At 36.3% G+C, this 12,229-nt stretch overlaps 1 protein-coding gene across 1 annotated transcript in view; it reads right to left on the reverse strand.

Annotated features, from left to right (window-relative positions):
- LOC148949676 (serine/threonine-protein kinase 40-like) overlaps positions 1–12,229 on the reverse strand; it is a 111,223-nt gene that overhangs the window by 11,869 nt on the left and 87,125 nt on the right. Inside the window, exon 11 of the mRNA XM_089092754.1 lies at positions 9,210–9,321. Within this exon, the coding sequence (XP_088948880.1) occupies positions 9,210–9,321 (112 nt within the window). The remainder of the gene's footprint in view (positions 1–9,209; positions 9,322–12,229) is intronic.

Consider the following 12,229-nt stretch of genomic DNA (forward strand, 5'->3'; position numbering starts at 1 on the left):
TTTATATCAAAGTAATGATTAATTACATTTTTTTTTTGTTTTCAAGAATTATTTTAGGTCAAAATCTTGTTTACACAAAGCAGGCCTAGATTAGCTTGGAAAAATATTGACAGGTTAAGTAGCTTAGTTGACTTAACCTGATAGGCCTATTGATGACAAATTTCTCGATCCCTTGTAGTTTTTAGTACCCGGTCAGATAAAGTCACCAAATAATAGATGGCGGTGGTGTTTTTCCCAACACTGATGTCAATTTCCACTCTTGTAAATAGGTGGTTTGCATACTTCATCGGATTTCGATTTGAGGATACCGAACACAATTAGCAGGTTTAAGCAAACAAAGCTCAAATAATTCAAGAGCTTAAGGAGATTATCACAGTGCATTTTATAGGCCAAACAAATTAAGGATTTTATGAGAACAATTTTTAATAAACAACTTTCACTGGATCAGGCATATTACGAATTTGGGCGGTGTTGGAAGCCATCTTAATCCCCACGAAGGAGAGCCGCGACTATGGTAACTGGGGAGTTTTAAAGGGAAGTACCGTTACTGTTGTACTGGAGTAACTAAGAAAGGAAAACTGTTCTTGTGCTTTTTCTTGTTTTGTATATCATTCCATCCCTGAATCATCCGTCATTACCAAACACAACAGAGAACGTCGACGCCTCTGCGGTTATAAGGCAGTGTCACATTTGTTGGCCAAATAAAAAGTAGATCGGCCCCAAATGAATTGGGAGGAGTTCACACGAAAGGAAAATGGAATTTATTGGAGGAGGTGGAGAGTGTAGCTTTGAATACATTCAGCTGAAGGAGGAGCGTGTACAACTGTCCTGGCCTCAGATATCTTGGTGCTACAGTGAGCTGTTAGTATTGTTGGTCATATCCATTGAGCTATGGTAAATATAAAGTCCTAACTAGCTAAAAAGATTATAATGAGACTGCTCAGACTTTTTCAAACCCATCATTTAGTTATTGGAAACCCCGGAGGATCTCATATTAAAGTGTTAAAATCCAGAGAAGTAACTTGCAAGACAAAGACTTGGCAACTAAGATTAAATAGTTTATTTACGAATATAACTGTGCCAGGCTACTAAAGAATTTCAGGACCAATTATACATTGACCACAGTTGAGGTAAAATTTGAGAAGAATAAACAGTAGAGAACTGTAAGAGAAAAAAAAAATCAGTTTCACGCCGTGAGTGTGAAAAGAGCAAGAAAAAAATTCAATGAGTAGTTACGAAAGGGAATTACGAAAAGAAAAATGTAATGAGTAGTTACGAAAGGAAATTACGAAAACATAATTTCCAAAAAAAAATGAGTATACACAATGTAAGCTTATCTTGTATGATAAATAAATCTCATGTTTAAAGTGCTTGAGTTGAGCAAAAAGCCAGAATGTGAAGCTGGCAACCAAAATTAATCATTTTACCATATTAAGCCAATTGAGCTATTTACAAGAAACTATCAATACGATTTACCCAGCACTGAAATTTTTAATGTTGTAATAATTTATTTCTACTTGTTCTAAATTGAATTTCCTTAATATTTACGGAAAATATTATTTCTAATGGTATTAGAAACAAAACCAAAGGAAAAGGAAAATTCAGTTTATCTTGGTATCCAGTACGTTAAAGGGGTTTCAGACTATCTTTCCAAAGATCTAAGGAAGAATAAGATTTGCACTTATTATAGACCCAGTAAAACCATCAGTTCACAAATTTATCAGGGTAAAGACCCTATCCCGAAAGGTGAAAACTACAATGTTTACAAAAATCCAGGCTCTTTTGGTTTTTGGTACGTCAGATGGACTAACCAACGGCTTACGGATAGAAGATTATTCTAGATGCCGACTGTTTAAGATACAATTTTTTGAAATAAATTGATAAAAGAGGTAAATGAATAACTAAAAGCGAAAAGGTACCCCCCCCCCCTAACTAGTTATGTAACATACATTGCATTATTACTCTGATCATATATTTTCCCTTCCAGTTCGGTTTTCTTAAGTTACTATCTGTTTGTAATCTAACTTTCATTGGTTGAAAAACTGAGGACCGAGGGCCCATCATTGGTTGAAAGACAAAGGGTCAAGCACTTTTCATTGGTTGAAAGACAAAGGGCCGAGAAACAAAAAAACACACTACAATCCTTAAATAAAACACACTTTTATCAGAGGGGCATAAGCAAGACGAAGGCCTCTCTTAATATATGAAACGGAAGTTTTTCTTAATATATGTTCCACGGATAGCACTCTACTTTAACCCTCTCGCGGGCGCTGGTTGGTTTTGAGGACACTTAATTGTAACCCCCTCTTTACCCAAAGCTGAGCTTTTAACATATGTTTCCTGGTGCCAGCTGATTGCCGACTCTTCCATAAACGTCCCTGAAGAGCCGTCTACCGGATAAGCTGTGCTTTCTTCCTGCCATTTTAGCAGAAAATTGTAATTTGAGTTTTATCAAGGATTTGCAAGGTAACCACTTTTTCTTTATTTTCTAGACATTATCGCTGACCTGGGGAAGTCGGGAATTTTTTCTCAGAGAATTAAGATAAGATAAGATTTATTGCTGAAAAATGGCTATCACAAGCCCAAAAGGGCCGAATTCGCACTTTAGCGTCAAATACAGCGAAACAAGAACAACAAAAACAAACAATCAAACAACAACAGAAAATTATAAAAGGGTCAATGTCAAATATGTAAAAACATTAAAAATAAATTACAAAGTAAACTCAAAAAATTATAAGGTAAATTTCAATTCAGAAAAAATGCCCCCCCCCCCCAAAAAAAAAAATCGTAAAATTAACAAGGGGAAAAATTAGAATTAAAACAAAACAAAATTTAGTTGGTGACTAACAAACATAAATATTAAACCTCCAAATTTGCAAAATGGGCATTAAAATAGCTAATAACTATGAGGTAAAGAGTGAGTGAGGGGGGGGGGGGGGGGGTAAGCTGCGGAGATTCAGGGGTTGAAAATGTCAACTATGGAAGGGAAAAAATTTATTCTATATATTTAAGTGCAAACTATTATTGGGGCGAGAAGGGGGATTTTTGTTGCCACAGAACGCGGAAGGCGGGGTCGAAGGAGCGAATATTGACCAGGGAAAAGGGGAGTTATTCGAGGGTTATGAAGGGCATTGTTAGCAAAACGCAAGGTAACTTTTGCTCTCCCTTCCTTAAGGGTGACAAAATTAGCTCTCCTAAGAAGGGAAATATAAGGTACTGTACCCTCATTGGCACCTCAATTCTTAGGCACCTTTTTTGTACTGCCTCTATTCTGTCCGACAATTCAATGGAAATGCCAGGATGCCAAACAGGACAGGCGTACTCAAGGGTTGGGCGCACAAATGACAGGAAAATCCTCAAACAGTGCGATTTAAGGCATTTAAACTTTTTAAGGAGTTTAAGGAGGGAAAATGCGGCATTTGCACGCTTTAAGATGTCATTAATATGACAATCCATTGTAAGTCGCTTGAGTTGGTAACACCCAGTAATTTCATACTGGTAACAGACATTTCAGAGGGGATTGGAAAGGATAAAGCAGGGAGAGTTTTAGGTAAATTAATAGTAAGAACAGATGACTTTAAAGGGTTGACTTTCATATCATCAGTGAGAGCTTCGGATGATATCGATTCCAAGATGTACATTGGGTTGCTTTTTGAATTTTTGGAACATGTCTCTAAGACAGTTAAATCATCAACGAAATTTCATCTATCTGAAAAATAAACACCAAGGTTGTTTATCATTGTAAGAAATAAATTTGGACGTAAGAGGGTTCCTTGGGGCACACCATTATAAATTGAGAGGGGATCAGAATATACATTCAGGTATTTCACGACTTACGTTCTGTTAGAGAGGAAGGACGCAATTATTCTAATTAAATAAGGATCAACCTGAAAGTCATTAGATAGGTTTTCTAATAGTATATTGTGATTGAATAAATCAAAAGCTTTTTGAAAGTCAACAGCGATAACATTCAACCAGGTATCGGGTTTTTCGAGTGTGTTACATATTGTGTCCATAAGGTGAACAAGATAGTGGGTAGTAGATGTAGAGCGTAGGTTTCCGAATTGTCTTTGGTCAACATTTGGGATTATCTTTACTTTCAACCACTCAGCTAAAAAGCTTCGAAAAAACTGGAGTAAGAGTAATGGGACGGACACCATCAAAATCTTGATTATTACCTTTCTTTTTGACGGGAGTAATAAAACCTAATTTCCAACAATTTGGAAATTTACCAGCAGAGGTAATTTCATTAAAAAGTAAGGACAAAGGCTCTGAGAGATTGTCGGCAAAGGCTTTAATTAGTACAATCGGAATGTCTAATGGACATGTACTACACTTTTTAATGTTCTTAATTTTTGCCTCCACATCACAGGGCAAAATAAGGGACAAATTGAGAGAGCACAAATCATAAGGTTTGTCGAAAGAAAGGGGAGGGAGGTTCTGAACCATGGAAGAAAGAAACCTGTTCAGATCATTGGCTGTAACTGAAGGGTCTTCTTGGAAATGGAAATCTATATTATTATGTGTTTTCCCACAAATTTTCTTTATTCTTTTATACCATTGTTTTGGCTTTGTAGAAAATAAATCCTGGACTTTGCATTTGTAATATGAAGAAGCAGATTTACGTATTTCTTTTTTTATATTTTTACGCAGTGAGTTAGCTTTGGATGTTTTACCACTCTTTAGTAGATTCAATTTAACTCTAATTAGTTTTTTCAATTGGCTAGTAATGTATGGTTTGTCATTAGAACACGTTTTTACTTTTTTCACAGTCAAGGAACTTATGTATTTTGTCTTAATCAGATTTTGGAATTCGGAGACTTTAAAATTAATGTCATTTTTTCCTTTAAGGGCCAGCCAGTTTTCATTGGTAATCCAAGATCCAAATCTGTAAAGGCCATCATTGGAAATTGGGCGATAAGAGAACTCAGTAACAGAAAAAGTATGATTAAAGATGTTGAGAGGCTTTATTAATAAACAAAAATGGTAACTTCCTCCTAACGGGGGTAAGGGGACAGGAAGGGCATAGAAAGCCTGCAAATTGGTGCAAATCAAATCAAGGGTAGCATTATCTTTTGCTGCTGGTATTTTTACTTTTTGTTTTAAGTTTAGGCACTACCATGTCGGCACTACCATGCAGTTGTTGGTAGAATTACTGTCTCTGTGCAACGTTTTGGTTTGGGGAGTAATAAAAGCAGCAAAACACAGTCAGATTGAAAGGGTGTGGTAACACTTTGGGTCTTACACTTAACCAAATGATTTCATCGTAACCTGAAGGTTAGGGAACAGGAATTAATTTAGGAAAAAGATAATTGTTTACAAATAATAGTATTCCACCTCCCTTTTTACCTAGGGGGTGATCATGGGGATGAAGTTTTATGAATTGGGATTAGTTATTAATTTTTAATAAATCAGGGTTCTGTGCTTGGACCTCAGTTACAAGAATTCGTACCCTTAGAAGTGTGTTAGAGTAATTTTTTTAACTTCTGAATATTTCATACAGTTGAGCCATCTATTTTCCTTCTGTCCCCACATGAGGACATTGCCCATTAGCGCCAGCTTTCTGTATAGTTTTCGTTCCGTATAGTTTCCGTAGAATGTCACAGGTAACACTACTGTTCATTTGTCCCCGCTTGTACCTTGTGCTCGCAAACTAGTAAAGCTTCTGTTCTTTACAGATGACTCGGCAAAAAATCAGGCATGATGAAGAAATCATGAAAATCATGTTTGAAGACGATAGTGACAATGGAATCGATTCAGACCAATCAGATCTTTCCTCCGACGAAGAAGATGGCAGAGATCCCACTTGGCAGCCTCCATGTGAAGAAGAGGACGTCCAACTTGCTACCGGATCGAGCCCAGCGGCTAGAGATACGCAAGAGAGAGCTACAGACGAAGACAGTGTAGACCACGAGGTAGCGGAACCTGATCGAACGGAACCATCTCTCTAGCGTGTTGCTAGAACTTATGTGAGGAAAAGGAAAAGCCCAAGCACGGAGCCCAATAGTTCTGCTTCTTTTGCAACGTCGCAAGCAGACCCTGCTATCAACAGTTCAGTTTCAGATGGAAGATCACAGGTCACTCCTTCACAGTCTAACAGTGGGATTGCAGCTAAAACCAAAGTTCCACGAGACAAGCTAAAGTCCAAATCCGTCAAGGCCAGAAGATGTATTTGAAGAGCCAATGTCGATAATCCTCTAGCAGAGTCAGTTCCTCCGTTCACCGGTGATGGTCGGGTCTTGCTCAATCTCAGCAACGAGTCGGATCCTGTCGATTTCTTTGAGGGACTTCTTTCCGACGAATTCTTGCAATGGTCGTCTGGGAGTCTAACGCTTACGCATTGTCAAAAAAAGGGTATGAGTTGAATTTGACATCAGCAGAACTACGCATCTATGTTGGATGCCTTCTGATAATGAGCTATGTTCGATACCCAAGAATTGAAAACTACTGGTCAAAAAGCCTGAGACTACCTCAGATTGCTGATTATATTTCAAGCAAAAGGTTCAAAAAGATCAGAGAATGTTTACATTTCACTACTCAACAAAGTAGCCCTGATGGTGACAAATACTACAAGATCCACCCATTTTTGGAGATGTTGCGCAACTCTTTCAAAGCAGCAATGACCGACGAAGAATACAGTTCAATAGACGAGGTGATGGTCGCCTTCAAGGGAAGAAGCAGCCTCAAGCAGTATATGGCATCTAAACCAACTAAGTGGGGTTTCAAAATTTGGGTTCGGGCTGGGTACGATTTTGAGCCATGTCAAGGCAGCGGTGCCAACCGCAACCCACCAGCGTACGGGTTAGTAGGAGACGTGGTTGTGAAACTAACTCGTGGCCTCGAAAACACAAACATTAAAGTGTATTTCGACAACTTTTTTTACCTCGGTATCTCTGGTGGAAGCCTTAGCAAAGGAAAAGATTTATAGTGTTGGAACCCTTCGCGCAAATTGACTTGGAGATGCTGCACCTAAGCTAATAACAGAAGTCGAAATGAAAAAGAAAAAGCGAGGAACCTCGTCGTTTTCTACGTCTGCTGAAGGAGTGACGGTTTTACGCTGGAAAGACAACAATCTCGTAAATGTTAGTTCATCCTTCGCTGGTAATGGCCCAACTGACAGTGTCCAGAGATGGTGCAGCACAGCGAAATCGAAAGTGGCGGTTGAATGGCCATACGCAGTGAAGGAATATAATAAGTCTATGGGAGGCGTGGATTTGATGGATTCGCTGACTTCAATTTACAAAAACGACTTTCGAAACAAACATGGGTACATGCGCCTTTTCCACCATTTCCTTGAGGTTACTGTTGTCAGCGCTTAGATTCTCTAAAGAAAAACCTGCCCTGTCGGCACACTTGATCTCCTCCATTTCAAAGGGTCTATTGTAGTAGCCATGACGAAAAAAGGGATGGTGTGAATGAGGACAAGCCCTGGTTGGCCTTCAAAAATCGGCTTTGTCAAGAAAAGGATTGTCATTGCTGTCCCAAACGAGATCCAACTTGATGGTCTGAGTGGCCATTGGCCTGGCAAGTCCGACAAAAATAACGCTTCTCGATGCCAGGACAAGAACTGCACGAGTGAAACGAGATTCTTCTGCAAAATATGCAAAGTCGCATTGTGCCCTGAATGTTTCGAGAACTTTCACAGTGTCCGATAAGCCTTTGGAAAGAGTGTTTTCTGGGCGGCGTCCCCATATGTGTTCAATAGCATATTTTACCTTTTTATCCTTTTTTGTCAGTTTCTGAATGCATATCTGAAATCTACGTATTTTTCTACATAGGAAAAAAATTTGTCCTGTCAGTTTATCTCAAAAATTGGAAATTCGCCCGCGAGAGGGTTAATTAATTATACCCTTAAAAAACGAAAAAAAAGAAAATTTTGACTCTGCCCTTGCAGAACACACTTGCATTACCACCCGGACCATACTACTTTATTTAACCAAGCTAGTTTGATTTCACACGACAAAGGTGCTGTCCAGCACTACAGAGAGGTTCTTGAGGTTTATAAATACCAAAATTTAGGTCTAGCTTTGAACAGAGATACCGGTTATTTAGGAATATATAACTCATATTACGGTTTTCTAAAAAGAGAAGCCAATACTTTAGTCATCCCTGTAATAGACCTTCAATAACTTTTGCATTCACATAATGAAACCCGTCATCAACCCCTCAGATCTAAAAGGGTTTGTGCAAAAAACGCAATTATTGAAATCAGAAATTAAATAAGATAGTTCTCCAAGTTTTTAATTACTGGCTCCTTTGTTTGAGTGAATGAATTTTCTTTCACTGGCGAGTCGTTTGCTAGTATCCTTCGATGGCGGTTGAAAGATTTGGATTTTGTGCAAATCGTGGAGTTGGTAAATGATTCGCTTTTGGTTGTTAGGTATTTGGTTTAATTCTTGTAATTTTGGCTTTTATTGAATTTTATTCATCTTTAAATTTTAGTTTTTCATTGGTTTTTATTGTTTTTTTTTTTAAATTGTCTCTCCGCACTTCTTTTGTTTTTTTCTTTGTCTTTTTTGCATTTGCTTTAAAAAATTTTTTTTGTTCGCGCTGAAGAAGAGAGGCGGTTGTCATATCAAAATATTCACTTTGTTTTTACAGTATTTTCGTGTGACCTTAAAAAAACACCACATTTTTGTTCATTTTTTCTTTATATTATGGCACGCCAATGTCCTTTAAGAATTTTCTAAATCCCGTAGTCCTTGGAAAATGCACAGGGGAATAGATGAGGCAGATGAACACCAGGGACACCAATAAAAAATCTCATTTCTTCTCATTTCCGTACCGAGAGAGGGGGGGGGGGATGAACCCCCCCCACCAACAAAAATGTTTGCTTGACTCGTAAACTTAACAAAAATGAATATAAAAAATTGTTTATGTGTTTTTGAGGTTTTTTGTTTTTTGATATAACCTAATTTTACCTAATAACCTAATTTTAGTACTATTTTACTTACTTTTATTAATAGTACTTTTAGTACTATTTAGTATTAATTTTAGTACCTAATTTTACGCATAACCTAATTTTAGTACTCGGTAAGCAAGTGAAAGAAATTGTCACTTCTTCGCCCTATTTTCAAGAAATTTGAAAAAAGACACTGAATAAATTTCGTCTGACCGCTTGATAAAACTAATTTCTTTACTAAAAATCACTTAACTTAAAAATGAACTAAGACTCCCAAAGAGCTATTAAGAGGCTTAATTTCACAAACCTCTTCTTGCTGAAGCTGAGCCATGGCGTCCTAAGAAAGAACTTGGCCTTTGAACCATATTCGAAGCCCTCTGTCGGTTAGCAACACGACGAGAACGAGCAGGGCGGACGACCTGAAATCAAATTTTTTTTTCAAAACTGGAAACATAAAAATAGTTAATAGAATAATTGTATATAAAATAAAGTAGTAAATACTAAAAATAAACTGTAAATAGTAACTATAAAATAATAGCAAATAAAATAAAATGGCAAATAAAAATAAAAAAGACAATAGTCAGAGAACCACCCGCAAATAATAAAAGTAGTTATTTATACTTAGATATGGGCAAATAACGCTGATAACAGATTCAAAACATTATATATATATATATATATATATATATATATATATATATATATATATATATATATATATATATGTATATATGTATATATATATATATATATATATATATATATATATATATATATATATATATATATGTATATATATATGTATGTATATATATATATATATATATATATATATATATATATATATATATATATTATATATATATATATATATATATATATATATATATATATATATATATATATATATATATATATATATATATATATATATATATATATATATATATATATATATATATATAGACCCCGGCGCCGCGCCGATGAGGGAAGACCGGCGGCGGCGGGGCCAAAAACAGCGCCAGCCGCGTCGCCGGTAAGACGCCGGGGGCGGACTGCCGGTAAAAAGTCGGCCGCGCGCCGCCGACACGATCAATGTTGACCGCAAACATTAATGTTTTCATTAGTCTTTCTCACACCACAGCTTAAATTTACAACAGATTCAAACCTATTCATGAGTTCAAAAATTCACAAATCGCTGGCTGGAAACTAGTCTTCTTCGTTATTCATCAACAGAAGTAGAAATCTGGTAGAAACGAAATGGCTGTGGAGTTTCAGAACCCTTGCATAATATGAGTAGTTGAAGGATCTATTAGCTATGTATTCTTAACATATATCTATATCAAAATTAGTAGTTTTCTCATAGAGCATTACTGCATATAAAACTTCAAATAGCGTATCACAAAATTCGTCAGTTATCAGGGTAAAAGCTTATAATATAACTTTGAACTTAGAAGCTTAATTTGGTAATAGTGACCTTTTTATATAGTTGTCCTCTCACCTGTAAAACTGTTGAATGGGGCAAATTTGATATGTATTGTTTTATTTTTTTGGCTCGCTCTGATCGTTATAAGGCCTTCTTTCGTCAAACACTTACCACCAATTGCAATTTAAAAAAAATGCATTTTAAAGTTTTTTTTGGCTTTTTATAGAAAATATGCCATTTTGGGAAAATCTGAACAGATGTATTTTCACTGGTTTTGTCTGCAATTTTTGATATTATTAATTTTTTCTTTAGGGGATTCATTCCAAAGTTTAAACTGATAAATACCTAATATGAGTCAAGTTATAAACTGCAACTAAAGGGATTAGATTTATCAAATTGAAAAATAGATTATGAACACCTCATGAGAATACTTTAATGCCAATGACACAAAAAACACTTAATTGTTTAATCGCTATGAAGAAAAGTAAATTGCCAGCTATTTACTTAAGTAAAAAATAAAAAGCTCATCCGTTTTAAGTGTAATTAAACGAAACATTGTGCAGACTGAAGTAGCTCCAGAAAGAAACTAACATTATCATCCTAGTCCGTCACTTTTAGTCTAAGGAAAATGTTATGGCACTTAATATCAGTTAATGAATTTAAGCGTTGATTTCCAAATACTCCCCAGAATTACCTAATTTAAGAAAGTCGCAACAATAAGGTAACTGTGGCCAAAATACGCAAAGACTCTTCTTCGATCCCCACCGAGGCTCAAAGCACCTGCTATGGTAATTTCCATGGAATCTCCAAAGAGTTTCTTTTTAAAATAGCTTTCAAGCGTAGTTAGGAGTATTTAGACTGTTTTGCTTTTCTTCAAAGCTTTGAAAAAAGTGTTATAATATTCCAAATGTTACATTTGTGCATAGTTTTGGTAATCATTTGTGGGGTGATCGTATTTTCTAAACCCCGGTAGGTACGTAAGAACGTTGCAACATCTGGTACCCTGAGGTCACAAGACTGTCAAAGACTCCTCCTTGAACCTCCAAAATTAAAAGCTTTTATTATGACCTGGCCTTTTAATGTAACTTGGGCACTGGACCAAGGGCGCCATTGTTGATCGAGCGCAACGTTAGGCGGGGATGCCGATATCGCTTTCGTCACGCAAATTCGTTTTAGTGTGAATCTCCCTGATACATATGAATGTTTTCAAAGTAAACCAGTTTTACAAATAGGAAAAAAAATGGATTGGTCGCATATGTCTCTTTCCCTTTGGCCGATAAAACCATGCAAGTGCTGTATCCAGTATAACTCACGAAAATCTTGTTAATTTTGTCAACTTTTAAACTTTTTGGCATCCCTGCTTTCGATAAAAAAAAATCAAGGCACTATCACTTAAATATAGTAACTCCCTATGCCCCCCTTCTGGGTACCATCTTGATAAGATGCCATCTCTGCTTTAAATAAAAAAAATTGACTTATAGGTACCTCTTATTTAAAAAACATCGAGGTAATATAATTTAGATTTGATCCCTCACCACCCCCCCCCCCTTCTGGTTACCACCTTGATAGGAGATACCGTCTCTGCTGTAAATTAAAAAAAATGAACTTTTTGGAACCCCTGATTTCAATAAATAAAATTTCGACGTCTTATCATTTAAATCTAATACCTCCCTACCCCCCCCCCACCCCCTCTGGATACCACCTTGATAGGATACCGTCTCAGCTTTCATTAGAAAAATAATTTACTGAATAATTAACTAGGTGACTATATGCTTCAAACAAACACGCGAAATAACTTTAAACAGCTTAGTGTTCCTTAGAAAAAGAATTGAGGGTATGAACAAAGGGGTACAATGGCGAAAACAAAAATGTCAAAATTATTCAGATATACCTCAAATTAT

This window comes from Artemia sp. Qi Xiang Cuo, chromosome 8 (assembly GCF_049724085.1).
Source record: "Artemia sp. Qi Xiang Cuo chromosome 8, ASM4972408v1, whole genome shotgun sequence".
NCBI lineage: Eukaryota > Metazoa > Arthropoda > Branchiopoda > Anostraca > Artemiidae > Artemia > Artemia sp. Qi Xiang Cuo.